General features: G+C 34.4%; 1 protein-coding gene across 1 annotated transcript in view; it reads left to right on the forward strand.

Annotated features, from left to right (window-relative positions):
• The first annotated feature begins 1,158 nt into the window (after nucleotides 1–1,158).
• The window catches only part of CNTN4 (contactin 4), a 339,871-nt gene continuing 322,453 nt past the window's right edge, over nucleotides 1,159–18,576 (forward strand). Inside the window, exons 1-2 of the mRNA XM_008074482.2 lie at nucleotides 1,159–1,285; nucleotides 7,982–8,157. Coding sequence (XP_008072673.1) covers nucleotides 1,209–1,285; nucleotides 7,982–8,157 — 253 coding nt within the window. The 5' untranslated portion in view covers nucleotides 1,159–1,208. The remainder of the gene's footprint in view (nucleotides 1,286–7,981; nucleotides 8,158–18,576) is intronic.

Below are 18,576 nucleotides of genomic sequence, written 5' to 3' on the forward strand. Positions count from 1 at the left end.
ATGCAAAAATAGTAAGATACAATCATGCACTCAAGGAACTTACAATCCAAAGACGTGAAAAGAAAGGTACAAATATACTTGATAGAAAAAATATGTGTCTGTGGGAGATATAATTTTTAAACTATGCAGTTAAAGAAAATGAGGGTGTAAAAAAAGTCTTTTATTAAAAAAACAATTTGAACTTGATTTTGAAAAATGAAAATTACTTTCATGGGCATAAGTGGTGAGATGCATTTTGAATAATATTATTGTGTGCATAGTCTAGAACCATACATACTCTACACTGCTATTTAAAATATGGTTTACATATTATTCTAGTCCTTGAACTTTGTTACTCTTCCATAACAAAATAAGTCTCATGCATCTGTTTTCTCTTATTGAGAGAAGGCACTTAGAAATGCATAGCTATTTGACATTGCTGCACCATCCAAGCACATAATCAGTGGACTCAAATCACTAAATCTTTTATAAACCAGTTGGAGTATTGCTGAGTTACATGTGGTACCAATCATGTGATACTTATGCAAGGTAGACCGTGCATGGGTTCATAACAGGTAGGAAAAAGAAAGAAACTAGTTCTCCACTGCGAATCATTTGAGAATCAAGGCTGCAGCTTGTTCTTTATGTGCCTACACAGCCATTTTAAGAAAGTGATATATGCGCACGCACACACACACACACACACACACACACACACACACACCTGTTTCTCATTATTAATGTATTTACACAATTATCACTGCTTGTTTCTAATTATATTTTCCCATAATAGAGCTAAAAAAATGTTAACTTTGTGACATTAGACATCATTCCACAATGACAGAAGCAAAAAAAGGGATATAGGAGGCACAAAGTAAAAGGGTAAGCTAAACACAGATGAAACAATAATAAATAGAATGGAAGATGTCAAGCAGTCTGTGTCTAAAAGTTGTTAGTAAAATAAGCGATCAGTATGAAATAGGAGAGCTCATATTTTCACTTTATAATAATCCACAGAATATTAGACTTCCATGGGAAATTTTACCCAGAAACTGTTGCGTATTACTATTTTTTGGTAATTTTATTTGTTTCATTACACTGTTCCTATTTGGAAGATATTTTGTTGTTGTTCCTATTCGGAAGATATTTTTCATTTTGGATTTTCTCTTCTTATTTCAGATGATCACACACTGCATGGCCCAATTTTTATTCAAGAACCAAGTCATGTAATGTTCCCTTTGGATTCTGAGGAGAAAAAAGTGAAGCTCAATTGTGAAGTTAAAGGGAATCCAAAACCTCATATCAGGTTTGTTGATTTAAAATCATGTGTTTTCATGCATATACTTTCTATTATTAATATCAAGAAATACTTATAGAATACTGTTCACATTAAAATATTTTAGACAGGCATTATAAGGTATCCTGAGAAGTCTAACAATATGATTCTTTCATGAAAATTTAAGTACTCTACTTCTGGTTTTGGCAGTACTGGGAATTAAATATCCTGAGTGACCTTTGAATTGAAAATATTAACAATCCCTAAAACATATTTTTAAATTAAAAAAATAACATTTTTAAATGTATCAGCAAACTAACAGAAAAGTAAGAAATACTAAGATGTCTAAAAGTAAGTGGGTTTGGAATGGAATCCAGAGAAGTAAGCTGAACATTAAAGGCAGTTTTCACATACATGAACTACATACATGAATGAGCTTTGGTTTTTACAGCCTCACACAAGCTGAGATCACAAGACAAAGCCTAGAGGCTAGATTCAACCAATAAGAGAGTCTAACACGAGAACACATCCCAGAATAAACCTGGGATCCAAGGGCTACATCCTTAGAGTAAAAGTGAACAAGAAATAAGTTTGCGTTCTCAAGGGACTATAAAACACAGGTAATTGCCTATTTCATATTTTGAGTTTGAGTGGTTTAAAAGCAGTTGAGAGACAGTTGAAAAGAGAATTAGTAAACTGCAAAATAGTTCTGAAAAAAATCATCCAAAAGCAACAGAAAGAGACAAAGTGATGCAAAACACTTGAGAGAGAGAGTGAGAGAGAGAGAGAGAGAGGGCGGGAGGGAGGGAGAGAGAGAATTAGACTTTGGGGAAGAAAAAGATTTCTTAAATACCATAGAAAAAGTACAAATCATAAAAGAAAATATTTAACTTTATTGATAACTTCTGTTCGACAGAATATACTGAAATAAGCAAAATTACAAGCTTCAAAACTGGCAGAAGATATTTTTGATATATTTGTCATTGGAAAAGGATTAAGATCCAGACTATTTAAGGAATTCCCATAAACCAAAATGTAAAAACAAGTAACCCAATGGAAACACTTGAGCAGATACTTCTAAGAAAATGAAAATCAAATATCCAGTAAAAATATAAAAATATTATCAATATTAGTGGACAAAATATATAATTAAAGCTAAAATGACATATTCTTTCAAACCTACCAGTTTGACAGAATGTAGAAAACTGACAATATGTTGGTGAAGATATGGAGCAAATTTGAACCCTTGAATATTGCTGGTAGGATGTAAACCGATAAAAATCAGTGAAAAACCAAGTACACTCCAGTAAAGCTAATACACTATGTACATACACTATGATCCAGTATATATATGTTCATAATACATTCAGAAATAAACATAACCTGGTATGTTTACACAAACTAAGTTCATACAGTAGTGAAAATGAATTATAGTTGCAACGGCATGGATGTACCACAGGAACAAAATTTTGAATAAACAAAGCAATTCACTGCAGAATACATAGTATATAATTTTATATTTATAAAGTTCAAAAGCAGGTAAAATGGAGTGGTTATTCAAGGAATAGAGAGGGTAAAACTTTATCTCTGTTCTTAAGATTTTCAACTGAGTCTGAAAATTAAATTGACATCAAATAGATCAAAAGGAGAAAATCATACAAATTTATTTCATACAATTTTACGTGGCAAGGAAGTCTTCATAATTGAAAACTCAAAGACGTAGTTATCATTGCACATTTATATATTGAATTGAACAGAGTAGTAAATTGTGAAAAAGTAACTAAATTATGTGGGGAGGCTAGAAGAAAATATTTTAACAAGGTGTCTACAGAATTTTCTGGCTCAGCTTTGTTGTTAATAATAAGAATGTTACTTTCCTTCTACTATAGGAAGGTTATCTTTTACATGGGAATTTCATCTCCTGCTCTTTAAAAGCAGGATGAAGGTCCTAGTGATCTTCTTACACCTGCTTTTTCCAAGTACCTTTAACTCAAAATCGTCAATATGCCAGAGCAGCCTGTTTTGGGGTGGCATATTCTAAACTTTTTCAAAGGATACTGGCATACATGATGAAGTCAAAAAGAAAATCACAGGAATGGAAGGCCAAAATTAAAGATTATAATTAACCACAGAGAGAGAGTGGTTGCAAGCAAAGTGGAAACAGGCGACTTAAAAAGTAATGTTTTCTTAGACACAGATATTCATTGCCTCCTGATTCTTTATAACTTTCATACATCGTACAAATATTATTTTACCTCTGTTCACATTTGATGATTTAAAACATTAGGATAATAACCAATATACAATATTATGTAAAAACAAAGAAATATATAAATGTTGTCACTTAGGAGGATTGGAGTCATCAGGAAGGTTCTCAGAAGAAAGGGAATTTGAACAAAGATAAGTAACTTTCAATAGGCAGAGAATAAAGACATTCCATACAAGTTAAAGAATGATATGAGTATAGAGGATATTAGTTTAGAATTTAATTTATATATCTAGTCATCCATTCATTTATTCATCAAACTTATCATCATTCATTCATTACACCTCACCAGTGTTTTTCAAAACTGTGAATTCCAGGGTACATAGAGTTTGGCTCAAGGATTACCTGGAGTAGAAAATAGCAGAGTTTCCACCCAAGATTCAACCTTAGCAGGTCTGCCTTGAACTGGGGTATATATAAGGATTCTGAAAAATATGTCATCTAGGAAAATGTTTAAACTGCTACACGAAGCAGCTGCAACGTGCCAGGCATCATGAAATAGGTTCTACTACCACGATTGTTTAGAGGCTGCCTATCTATAGAAGTAGCTAGAGTACTGTGATGTAAATGCAAGAAAAGGATGACCAAGTTCTAGGACATTCTGGAGAAAAAGTCTAATTAAGGATGGGGAGGGCAGATGTCAGTGAAGATTTCAAAGTAAAGGAGATATTTTTAACATATCTGGAGGATGAATGATCTTTTGCCTTGCCACATGGATCAGAAAGGAAGTGCATTCCAGAAAGTAAGAGTACAACAACTCTCTAATGGACCCTATAATTAGGGTGAACCTATAATTTATCACCCCAAATGGGACACTTTTAAAAGTAAAAGGTCACTGTTAATAATTATTCTAGGATAGCAGGTATAAACCCAGCACTGTCCTGAACAAGCCAGAATGCATATTCTCCATATAATATTATTAAACTCAAGGCTAAATCAGAGATTTTTAAATACTTTTTGTAGTAAAAAATGCAAGAAGCAAAGGTTCCCAGATACATAAATGATGAGTTAACTAGTCCCAGTTTTCAGTACATAGCCAAGGGTAAGTTCAGATGTTAGCCATGAATGAAAACAAATTTTGCAGCAAAATTTGGCAAGCTGCTGCTTTGTTTTTCCCCAAACTGTGACCTTTAATTAACATTGCTTTTATAACATTGTGTTTCTAGATATAGGGGCTTGCCTTGTTATTTAAAACAAGCAGTGAAACAGAAACCTATTATGTTTTTAGATTGCCAGGAAACACTGAAAAGAAAACTTTTAATCAAATGCACTAGCAATTTATTGCAGTGTACTTTGCTTGCCTTTGTGCCTTTGGCAGTTCCCCTGTAACATAATAGCAGACCAGTACCTGGGAGCTAAAAAATCCTTCTTGTTGAAAGAAAGAGCAAGTGAAAGAATGGAGAGAGCAGGTATTTTCAAACACCTTTCTGGCTGAATTTTTTCAGTCTTCAGGCTGACTTTGAGGGGGTAAGAACAAGTAGGAGAAATTCCAAAGTGAGTTCTCCATGGGGATCTTCAGCATAAAGTTTTCCCTTCAGACACCACAACTGACCTCTCTTCTTTGTGTTTATTCCCTCCACTGAGCCTTCTCTTTTCATTGTTTCCTGCCCCTCAATTTTGAAAGGATTGACCCAGACCCAGAAAAATTTAAGAAGTTTTGATTTTTGCCAACTTCCCTTGAATTAAAGTTCCCTAAGGACATATGATATTACTTAATGCACTCAGCATCTCTTTCCAGACAGAAGAAACACATTCAACTACTTGGTTGGAGTATTTTTTGCCGTGAGGTCTGTATTCAACTGGGTTTGCAGAAAACAAACTCCAAGTCAGAAAAGCCCTGCCTCCCTTTGTGCCAAGTTGAAACAGTTAACAAAGAAAGAGGATTTTGCTACAGCAATACCATAGATATCTTCCCAGCAAAGCTACAAAATTGTACCTTCCAGAGTGTCAGTGTTAAGTTGTGCATCACCCCACTCACTGGAAAGAGGGTATCATTCCTCCAAGTGACTCAGAAATCAACTTATGAGACTAACAAATTTCTCTTGGCCCTTGGGAATGTCTCTATTTGCTCCAAATGAGTATCACTTCTATATTACCAATACTTAAAAGATTCCTCAAACACTGAGAGCAAATTGTGAAATTTTCAAGAGTGTTTCAGTAGGCAATGAGATAAGGAATTCAATGCAATCCACATTCAATTGGAATGAACAGTGACTGCATTGCAATAAAACTTAGAATAGTGCTTTGTAATAGAGCCTCCAATGCATTTCACAGATAGCACTTTATTTTCTAAATAATTCCTTTCCTTTGCTATTTGTATGTTAAAGAAGACAATAAAGTAGATTAATGGACTTTCTGTGCAGCATTTTGGTTGAGGTGACTAGTGTAGACAAACCTACAGAGGTGTAGTCATTATCCCCACAACCACTTTTCTAAAAAGATTCACATGGTCCGACTCCTAAATTCTACACTCTGCTTACAGCTCACATTATATTGCAATTTCCTCTTTGAGTTCTTAGATTTTTCATATTAAATTGCTCTGCTATCATTTGAAGTGAGAGTTATGGCTGAGACGTGATCGGCTGACTCAAAAAAATGTCTAGGGCAGACAGTGAGTTCTAGGGATTCATGTGCATATAGGGCTGCTAGAATATAACCTGGCTGTTCTCTCTTTATTGCTTATTACTTTCTTGTCTACGTCAGAACACAGAGAGAATTACTGTGAAGCCTAAAGACAATGTCAGTTTCTAATACCCACCTTCTTTTGAACAAACACATAAAGAGCAATCTCCTGTTTCGTGCTCTGGCCCATCTTTCTCACCCCTCCTGTTTCTAAATTTTTACATTTCAAAGACATAGATGAGAAAAAACATATGCTGCTGTGCTTTGGTGTACTAGAATGCTTCATAAATTGTGTATGTCCAAAGCTAAAATATCCCGCCAAGAAGTAAAATATTTAGTCACTTAAATTCAACAAGCATTTATGGAGCACAACAAGAGTGTTACGTTTTGGATGGCTGAAGTGAGAATACAAAAGTAATTTAGGAAAATTATCCACAGGGATAAAGAAGGAGGAAGAATTCTGTAGAAGACTCGATGAAGCTTTGGTTAACTTTGACTAGGAATATCAAGGAAGACTTCATTGGAAGAGGTGTTGTTGAAGATTGACTTTGAAGTAGGAGAGAGCTCTTGACAGAAAGAAGGGATTACTATTCTATACATATGGTTTTGTTGATACCAGATATCCAAAATCTTGAAACTAAACTGCCTGCATTGTTTTCATATAAGTCCTTTTCTATTATGCATACACCACCATGAAGATGTACAATGAGTGTGTGTGTGTACACACCCATATTTAAATGGCTATTTTTGCTATTTAAAGGAGATAAAATGAATGTCTCTTATTCTTTACTTTTGTCATTGATTTGGATCAATTTCCTTTGTGCCGCCATGTTTTCTTATTTTTTGACCTTCCATTGTGAATGCTACTGTGAGACTCTTGATACTTCACAAACTCCAACTATGCTTTTTTTCATTAGTTGATATTCTGTGTAAGATTTGGGGGGTGGGGTGGGCATAAAAAATAAGATAGTTATAGACTTGTTTTAGCTCAAAGTTCATAAGTTAAATAATTATGACTTCGTGATAGGAGATTTGGTTAATATAAGCTCTCATTCTTTAGAATGCTATTGGCTATGAAAACAAAACAAAACATATCTTGTTACTGAAGTTTTGTTCTTGACATGTATGAGTCTCACTAAAACTAATTTAAATACTATAGTCAAACACATAGGTGATCCAAGTAAATAAACAGGAAGACAAAAAACTCTCCTTGCTTTGGTTACCTAATGGCCTGATCTGCAGTTTATTGGGATGTTTGGTTGATGTTTGTGTGTCCATGACAATAGGAGATCTTCAAAGTAATCTATATAGTTAAGGTAAGTTTGGGACCTAAGACAGTTCTATGTCAATAGATCACCTCTACTTTGCAGTAAGTCACTGTAGTCACATTAAGAACTGAATCAAAGCAACTGCTGCAATTTCATCAAATACTCAGCAATCTACCTGAAAATGGTATATTCTGTCATCTGTATAGAACTATTTAAAGAATGACTGCAAACCGGAGAGAAGGACTTTTACTGGATAGCTCTAAGAAAGTTGCACAAAGTGCTATGAGAAATCTGCTCCCCACCCACCCCCAAAAGTGAAGTGTTTACAGCATAAGTAGTTACAAATAGCTGTAAACACTTTTATGTTGTTGTTTACTACAAAGGATATGCTTGTTCTATAAACGATTAAGATGTCATCATTATTGGATAGAGCATTTCTAATTTTCTTATGCTTTTTAAAAAAGTCAAAAATGATATTTCATGCTATTTACAGTTTTTATATATCTTATACGATTCAAAAACATTGATTAATATTATAAGACTTTATCTACTGACATTTTTATACTATAGGTGGAAGTTAAATGGAACAGATGTTGACATTGGTATGGATTTCCGCTACAGTATTGTTGAAGGCAGCTTGTTGATCAATAATCCCAATAAAACCCAAGATGCTGGAACATACCAGTGCATAGCAACAAACTCTTTTGGAACAATTGTTAGCAGAGAAGCAAAGCTTCAGTTTGCTTGTAAGTAGCAATTATATCGTGCTGCAAATGTTACTTTGAGTTTTTGTACAATTGTGCCAGTAATTCTTTAAAATAGTTTCTTTTTAAAAGCCAAACAGATTTTAATTTTGTTACATTATCTTCTTTACTTTTCATATTTGGGAAATATCTTGTTTATAGGATAGAATGTAAATCTAAGTGAGAAGACGCATGCTTCTACTTTCATAAGGATTGAGATAGTTTGAGTATATGATAATTTAGTTATATGATGCTTTATACACATATATATCACACATACTGATATTTAGACATGTATAAATTTATGTACACAAGTCACACACATTTTAAATAGAATGTGTATAAGCCAACAATAGAACTGCCAGTAACTTAATAGTCAATAAGAGAAGTACTTTAACCATAAAGCTCAGAGTTGGAAAAAAACCTCAGTATATTAATCCTATTATTCTCTAATAATTTCATAGAGTAGAAAAAAATTTTAAGCAATTGAATAATATCAAACTTTAATAATAACAAACAATAGAGACAAAGTGTTACCCACCTTTTATATTTCCAATTTAGAACATTTAAAAAAGAAATTACCATCTCTTGAGACTATCATTTAATAAAAGTTTATGAATATATGAAAGAAAGTGAAATTTAGAAATAACAAGTTGAAAATAAAATCCACAGGCAAGAGCAGTAAGCACACATTTGGGTATAGATACCTTTGAGGATTGGTGTTCAGCTACATTTTTAAGGGTTTATGTATTTGCACGTGATTATATATTTCTTTGTGTGAAATCCCAACTCATATAGCAGTGCATTAATGTCAAAGATTTCATAATTACAAAGTCTGTTGGCAGTAACACTGTAGAATATTCTCATTAGCAAAATCCTCTCTGGGAACTCACATCAAATATACCTAATATTCAGTGCTTAGTCTATGATTGCCATTTGGTGGTATTTTTATTAGTTGAGAAATGAATTTTCTAAATATTATGTATATGTGGGATTCCAGGATTATTTTGTTTCTGAATGTCTTCTAAGATAGTCTTCTAAATATTCTTGGCTGTGCAGAAAAATGGGAGGATAATATGTCTGATCAAGTGTCACTGAACCGAAGTGTTTATTTCTTTTCATTTAATATAAGTCTTATATCTATATTTTTTAATAATGATAAATGAATCTTGCTGGATTAAATTTTAGAAATAGTAATAGAATCATAGACTCTCAAAATAGGAAAAAATATCTCAGTATCTAATAAACTTTGTTGTTGTTTTTATTTCTGAATATCATGGTATAGGAAGATTTTAACAATGGTAAAGCCAAAAAATGGAAATGGAAATAGCATTATCAAATTGTATTTTTCTAATTTACACTTAAAAAGAAAACTATCCTGTAATCCCAGCACTTTGGGAGGCCAAGACAAGTGGATTGCTTGAGCCTAAGAGTTGGAAATCAGCCACGGCAAAATAGTGAGACCTCAAAAAATTTTAAAAAATTAGCTAAGTGTGCCAGGTGTGCACCTGTAGTTCTAGTTACTCAAAAGGCTGAGAATGAGGGATCATCTGAGCCCAGGAAGTCGAGGCAGCGGTGAGCCGTGATCATGCCACTATCCTCCAGCCTGGGTGACAGAGTGTGACATTGACTCATAAAAAAATAAATAAAAAACGAACAAAAAAACCAGCCCTTAAGATTATATTTTATAAAAGTCCAGTTTTTTTTTACTACCAAAAACATCAGCAAGACACAGTTTCATATTCAAGGACAGTCATTTAAATAGAGTAGTTTAACCCAAGGAAAAGCTTTACCACTTATTTTGTGGTTTGTTGATTGAGGACTGGTATTTGGAATCCACCTTGCTCATCCCACTTCATGTGTGATATAGGCATTCCTGCACCCTTAAAATCCTTGGTTGACAGTCAGTTTGACAATTCTAGTGACAAAGAGTTCACCTATTCATTATAAAGCAACCTCACCGAAGGTAGACTGCTTCAGTTGTTCAAAAAGACAAAAACAAATTAGCCATCTCATTCTTAAAATTTAGCCAAATGTTTAAATTTCTATCACTCTACTCCCAAATATTATTGTATAACACTGATTAAGCTTTCAATATGTAAAGATATGCTCATGTCCTTTGTACCATAATTCTTTTCTTTTATAGATGCTTAATCCACAGATGTCTTTTTCACAACACACTCAATTATGTTAATTCACCTATTAAATTGTTGCCTTATATAAATGTACACACCATGTGTCTTGTAGAGGACACTGGTAACAGTAGTATTTTATGATGTGAACTTTTTAGTTCAATGAATGCAGCTGATAATAATATTTATTTTTAAAAACACCAACCCCATATTATAATCTTATTTTGAACATATAGTCATGTAAAATATAAAAATTGATTTTTCATACATTTCTATTAACCTAGAGTTAAATTCTGAATATTTGCCACTAATAAATTCACCTTCTGAATAGTGACCCTTTGCTCATCACATTTACATTGTGTTAAATCTTCTCTTTTATATGACATATTGATTGTCCTCCTAGTTTAGTGTCATGAAAAATTTGATAAACATGTGTCTTCTCAAATAATTGATACTGCATATTGGCCAAGACAGGGCAGCATGCCACTAGAGAACTTCCACTAAGATGAGATTAAGCCTTTAATTTAATATTGTTTGAACACTCTTGTTCAACCAGCTACAGATTTAGCCAAATATACTATAATTGAACTCTGATTTCTCTTAGCTGTTTTTAAAGTAGTAAGAACCTTTGCTAAATGCCTTGCTAAAATTAAGATATATTGTTCCTACAACATTCATGCCTACCTAGTCTCTCTGCATCTTCTCAAGTCTTTCCTTAACCATTTATCATACAAGAGCCAGAGTAATCTTTTTAAAATGTAAATTAGATCATTCCACTTTCCTGCTTTATGCCTTCTACTGCACTTAGAATAAATCTCAAATTCATTACCATGGTCTCATTTTAATTTCTCAAAAATGACAAACTATTTTTTTCTGCTAGGGCCTCAATACTTTTCTTCCCTCGGCCTGATATGCTTTTCTCCTGGTCTCTTATGTAGCTGATTTCTTATGATCCTCAGTTCTCAATTTAGATATGAACTGAGAGAAAGTTTCCATATCATCCTGTCTAACATACCAAGCAAGTCTTATCATTTCTTCTTCTCTCCTTTGCCTACTTTCCGCCAACCCTCTACTTTTACATGGCAAAAACCTCTATGTCATGTGTCAGAATTTAGCTGAACCTGGAATTATTTTGTATGTTTGTTTTTTCTCATTTATTATTTGACTCCTATGATAGAATATAAGTTTGTAACAGAGTTCTGACTCTCTCCAGGGTCTATAACAGTTTATACGTTTGAGTAAAGAAATGTATTTAGTCATTGCCCATTCGGGAATATAATAAAGAAAATATATGTATAAAGTTAATTTGAGGATTATATATTTTTACAAATCCACATCTTTTCTATGCTAGTCATTTTCTTGATTCATCAATCTATAGTTTCTAGATTTGTTTCTATCCTTTTTAAATTAAAACAATTAGAAGATGTTGCTTGTATTCAAAATCATTTTCAATTGCTAGAATAAAATACTTCAGTGACTAAATAAAGGTGAAGCAAGACAATGACATCTTTTGAATGCTACTAATTTCCTTTACTCCAAGCATTTTCATAATCATGGAGAAAAAATAATGTTACTTTTTGACCACACTTACTGTACTATACTATGCAGGAGAGAATATTTCTTCATCTTTAATTATATGGCTTTATGGCTGAAAGTGACATTAAAGGTTTTCTAGCCTGTATCTTTTAAAAACTGAAATTGAAGATTGGGGTAACTGAATTACTCGTTGTTAATGGCTAATAAGTTGCAGAGCCAAAGGAAATCCAAGTCTTCAGCTCTTCATTCTGTGCACTCTGGCTCTCCTCTGCTTTAGACTCACCTTACTTTATAAGAAAAATATCCCTTCACCTCTATTTAACATATCGCAATTTTCAAATCTGATTTATATTCTTTATATAATTTTATTCATAGGGTAGTCTTATAAGGTAGGCATTATTTATATCTTATGGATTTTTTTTAATGTTTTCATGCTGCTTTTTAAAACAGAATTTGGTAATGTCTTATATTAGCATTTAGCATTTTTAAATTAAATTAATTTACATAAGCAAAATTTCTAGTCAACTAGAGATGATGCCTCTAAGAACTTGTGTTTTCAGTCAATATATCTAGGATAAAAGTCCTTTGATTAAACAGGGATAGAATAATTTAAGTCTCTTGGTGAGATGCAGACATTTTTATGAGCATATATTGTTGTAATTTGGACCACATTTTATTTTTTAGTCTCCCTGTAGTAGTAAACCATCAGCAATCACGTCTCTCACTATAATTTAGCCTGCTACCAATGCCCTCTCATCTGTTTAGTTCTATTTACCTAGGGCTACAAAATTTGATTGACTAGTTTACTCAGTTCCTGGCACTTACTAAACTTGAAATAATAGTTGCTGAATGAATGAATAAATAAGAATTAGATGTTAAAGTCATCATGCCACGTGTGGAGCATAAGAAATGAGTTGAACCACTAAGTTCAAAGATTTTGTGTTGGTCCTTTGGAGTGCTTTGGAGGTGAGTACAAGTATTTTAATCTTGAGGTTGTATAGAAGACAGTTGACGTCTTAATTATTTATAAGTGTATGTGTTGGGGTGGGTGGCTTTTGCCCACATAAAAAAGATGTTTATGCATGGAATATATAAAATATTCCATGAAAGTTTACTCGAACCCTGGATAATCAACCTGAGATTATGCATAGCTTCAATGAAGTGTTTAGAAATAGTTTTCCTTTAAATTTCAGCATGCCTCTCTAACCTCTACCAACTCCACACTCCCTTCCACCCAGAAGGAAAAACAAGTTGAATTTTTTTTTAATTATTCCATAAACAACAGAATTAAATGATAAGAACAAGAATAGAGGTAATTTAAGTTCATTATTTCTACAGCTTAATGGTGGCTGTTTCCAGAGACTGTGTCTATACAGAATGAAGTGCCACAGCCTCATCACCCTTACTGCCCACTGTTCCAGCTAAGCATCCCAATCTAAATATGCTCGAGAATCTTTGTACACAGACATTCAGCAGAGCAATTTTTCTCTGACATATAAACCTGGATATTCACTTAAAAAATAAATACCAGTACATATATCCATACTCACAAAAGCTAAATAGTGTGGCGATTCCTAAAAGATCTAAAAATCAACCTTTCAAACGACCCAGCAATATATCTAGGGGAACTCAAATTGCTCTACGAAAGAGATGCCTGCACACACATGTTTATTGCAGCATTATTCACAATAGCAAAAACAGGAACCAGCTGTGCTGCCTATCAATAGTGGACTGGATTAAAAAATGTGGTACGTATATGCAATGGAATATTATGCAGTCACAAAGAGGGACAAAATTATGAACTTTGCAGCAACTTGGATGAACTCAGAGTCTATAATACTCAGTGATCTATCACAGAAACAAAAACTGAGTACCACATGTTCTCACTCATAAGTAGACCCTGAAAAATTATCATAATACTATAAGAAAGGGATTGGCAGCAGTGGGAAACTGCCAGGGGAGGAGGGGAGGTGCACTCTTCATCAGTAATTGTACGTGATCTCAAACCAGGTGAAGTGAGGACCAAAGTGAGGCCCAAACTTTACCTGTACAATTACCATTTGTATTCCTAACCTTGAATTGTACTCCACATCTTTAAAATAGAAATTTACAAAATAAAAGTTGAAAATGTGGACTTGAGAAGATGAAATGTATATTGACTGGGTTTAGATGAAGCAAATGTTGTTCATTGCTCCATTTCATTTTATGTGTCCCATAATATCTCTAGAACCCCAGCTTCTCATCAGCATTGTGGGTATAATTAAACTTCCCTCTTGGGGTTATTACAAAGATACATTATAAAGCATATGTAAAATTCTAGAATAGTTCATAGTCAAAGAAAGTTGTGCAATAACTGCTTCTCTGTTTTTTTTTTTACCTCTCTTCCTTTCTTGTGTCTTTCCCTCCCTGTCCTATCATTTAAAAATAAGAATAACTACCATTAAAACATTTTTGATACGTAGTAACAGAACATATTTATGGTTCACAATGTTATATTTCAATACCTGTATACAATATGTAATCATCAATCAGGACAATTAATTAGCATACCTGACACTCCAAACAATTATCATTTCCTTAGGTTGGGAGTATTTAAAATCTTCTCTTGTAGCTGTTGGAAAAATAAAGAGTAAATTGTTGTTAGCTGTAGTCACCTTATAACGCTGTAGAACACTAAAACTTATTCCTCCCATTTAGCTGCAATTGTATATCTATTAACCAACATATCTTTATATTCCCTCCCCACTGGCCTTCCCAGCCTCTAGTTACCACTATTCTACTCTCTGAATCTATGAGATCAACTTATTTAACTTCCACATATGAGTGAGAATATGTGGTAGTTATCTTTATGTGCATGGCTTATTTTACTTAACATAATGTCCTCCAGGTTCGTCCATGTTGCTATAGATAACAGAATTTCATTCATTCTTTTTTATGACTGAATAGTATTCCATTGTATATATACATATACCACTTCTTCTTTATTAATTCATCTGGTACTGGACACAGTTTGATTTCACATCTTGACTACTGTGACTACTAGTTCTGCAGTAAACGTGGGGGTACAGATATCTCTTCAACATCTCTATTATCTTTAAATGTATATAAATAATAAGTATATAATAAATATAATAAACATAATAATAAATGTATAATATATATATCTCCAGTAGTGGGATTACTGAATCATAAATAACTACCTTTTTTAAAAGCTTAGATATAGTTGGTAAGAGCACAAGAGTTAGATTTCTTGGGTTCAAATTCACTTCCTCCTTGTAATTTTGTGACCCTGAGCAAGGTACTTCTCTCTGCCTCAGGTTCTTTACCCATAAAATGGATTAATAACTATACTTCCTTTGTTATGAGGATCAAATTAATTAATAATTGTAAAACTCCTATATCACTGTTTAGCACACTGTAAGGACTGAATAAATATTAGAATACACTGTAAGGACTTGATAAATGTTAGTTACTATAATTTTATTATTCTACATTGGATACTATTGTAAGCATTTTTTGATGCAATATTTTACTTAACCCAATATAGTCAAAATATTATATATACTTTTTGATCCAGAGTCTCACTCTGTCACCCAGACTGGAGTGCAGTAGCCTGCTCACGACCACCGCAGCCTCAACCTGCTAGGCTCAGGCGATCCTTCTGCCTCAGCCTTCCAAGTAGCTCAGCCTTTCAAGCTAATTTTTTGATTTATTGTAGAGACAAGGTCTCACCACGTTGCCCAGGCTGCTCTCAAACCCCTAAGCTCAGGCAGTCCTCTCATCTCAGCCTCCCAAAATGCGGGGATTACAGGCTTGAGCTACCGCAAAATATTATTTTAAATGTAAACAATATAAAATACTTAATAAAGATTTCTTGGAGGAAGCAATATCTTCAAAACTCACCCTCTATTTTAAGCTTCCAGTATATCTCCATTTAAGATACTCAGCAACCTCCCGAGACCAGTGGCTGCCACACTGAAGTATAGCTCTATGGGCTCTGACTTCCTGACCACAGAGATGGGAAGGGTGTGAGTCATTCTTTTCTGCCAGAGATATAGGAGTGTCCTATTTTTACCATCATTTCTCCTCAAGCCCAAAGGTGGATGACAAAATATTCCAAGAAAAAGGAGGGGCTGCAAGCAGGAAGTGTCCACAGGTAGATCACTGCCTTCCGCTTGCTGCTTGGTGGGGGCTCATCCACCTTCCAGAAATTAATGAACAATGGACATTAAAAAACACAAATCTTACAGCTCGGACAAATAAATAAACTCATATAAACTTTGCCTCTCTTAAGAATATATTTTAATAATTCCTAGAAATGTATTTTATGCTCCTTGGCAGAAAAATTTTTCTTCCCCTAGAAGAAACTTACTGTTGTGAGTCTATATTTTTTATGTTATTTTTTATTTTTATTTTTTATTATTTATTTATTTATTTATTTGAGTTGGAGTCTTACTCCGTCGCCCAGATTGGAGTGCAGTGGCCGCTCCCGGCCACCGCAGCCTTGACCTGCTGGGCTCCGGCGATCCTTCCCCCTCAGCCTTCCGAGTAGCTGGAATTACAGGCATGCGCTATCACATCCGGCTGATTTTTTGATTTATGGTAGAGATGAGGTCTCGCCAGGTTGCACAGGCGGGTCTCGAACCCTCAGGCTCAAGCAATCCACTCACTTCAACCTCCCAAAGGCGCGAGATTACAGGCTGAGCCACCGAGCCTTAAATTCTGTTTTATTATAGGGATTTGGGGTACAAGTGAGGATTAATTACATAAGTAGGCTAAATGCAGGTGAAGTTTGGGCTTCTAACTTGCCCTCATCCCCTCACCCGTGTAGTAGACCAGGTACCCTTTGATTGTCTCATGTCCCCTGCCTTCCTTCCTCCCTCCCTCGTGCCCTCCTTCCCTCCCTCCATCTCTCCCTCCTTTCCCTAGCAGTGCCCAGCAACTGCCACTCCCTCCCTTGTGCTAACGTGACTAATGTCCAGGACCTGCTTATGAGTGAGAACATGCAGTATTCAGTTCTTTGTTTCTGTGATAGTTCACTTAGCATTATGATCTCCAGTTCCATCCAACTTGCTGTGAAGTGTGTGATTTTGTTCTTCTTTACAGCTGAGTAACACTCCATCATGTATATGTACCACATTTTCTTTAATCCAGTTCACATTTTCTTTAATCCAGTCCACTTTCAATTGGTCCCATGTTTTTGCTACTGTAAACAGTGTGGCAATAAACATGCGTGTGCAGGTGTCTTTTTGGCAGAACAATTTATGTTCTTCTGGGTATATTCCCAAGAGAGGGATTACTGGATAATATGGAAGATCAAATTTCAGTTATTTTAGGAATTGTCGCACCAGTTTTCATAGAAGTTGAACTAGCTTGCACTCCCACCAACAGTGTAGAAGCCTTCCCTTTTTTCCATACCCACACCAGCATCTGTTGTTTTTTAACTTATTAATGCCAGCCATTCTTACCAGAGTTAGATGGTATCTCATTGTAGCTTTGATTTGCATGTCTCTCATGATTGGTGAGGTTGATCCTTTTTTTTTTTTTTTTTTTCCTGTAGGCTACTTTTATGTCATTTTTTGAGAAGTGTTCTTCCATGTCCTTGGCCCACTTTTTAATGGGGTTGTTTGTTTTCTTTTCTTTCACTTAGTTTGAGTTCCTTGTTGATCCTGGATGTTAGACCTTTGTCAGAGGCATAATTTATAATCTTTTTTCCTATTCTGAGGGTTATCTCTTTACTCTTTTGATAGTTTCTTTTGCTATGCAAAAGCTTTTCAGTTTGATGAAGGCCCACTTGTCTATCTTAGCTTTTATAGCATTTATTTTTGGGGACTTGGTCAAGAATTAACTGCCTATTCTGGTTGGCATAAGGGTTTTTCCTACGTTTTCTTCTAGGATTCTTATAGTTTGAGGATTATGTTTATGTCTTTGATCTATTTAGAGTTTATTTTTATTTATGGTAAGAGATGGGAATCCTGTTTTATTCTTCTGCATGTGGTCAGCCAGTTTTCCCAGTACCATCTGCTAAATATGGCCTCCTTTCCCCAGATATTGTTATTGGTGGCTTTGTCAAAGATGATTTGGTTGAGAGACTGTGTTCTGTTTCATTGTCTCTGTGCCTATTCCTGTACGAATACCAGGCTATTTTTGTGTGTAGTAAACATTTTGGAAGCATTTCCCTATTCAGTTATTAGCACAACCCAAGAAAGTTTGAATATTATTTTTATTCTATAGGTGAAGAACATGAGAACTGGTGAACAGGGAAAGGAGGGACAAGCACAGGAACCTGGTGCTCTAACTCTAGAGCAGATGCCTATTACATGGCATTGGCATTTTACATGCATGATTCCACCTATACCATTTAAAACAACACTTCATGAATAAAATTTATGTTCAAATCATAGGTGGTAAGCAAAATGGTAAGCAAAATGTTTCCTTTGTAACCAAACTTAGATTTTTCATTTTGCTTACAACCTTTGATACAGTAAGTACATCTATCACAATTTTTAATTTTTTTGTTTTAACTTTTATTTTTAATGACTAGTTATAAACATTCTTTCTTTATTTTTTAAAAGTATTTTAGAGATAGAGTCTTACTCTATTGCCCAGGCTAGATTGCAATGGCAAGACTGTAGCTCATAGCAGCCTAAAAATCCTGGCTGAAATGATCCTGTTGCCTTGGCCTCCCAAAGTATTGGGATACAGGTGTGAGCTATCGTGCCTGGCTGGCTACAGGCATTCTTGGTGCCATCAT

This window comes from Carlito syrichta, unplaced genomic scaffold, assembly GCF_000164805.1.
Source record: "Carlito syrichta isolate Samal-C Ts95f unplaced genomic scaffold, Tarsius_syrichta-2.0.1 Scaffold117309, whole genome shotgun sequence".
Taxonomy (NCBI): Eukaryota; Metazoa; Chordata; class Mammalia; order Primates; family Tarsiidae; genus Carlito; species Carlito syrichta.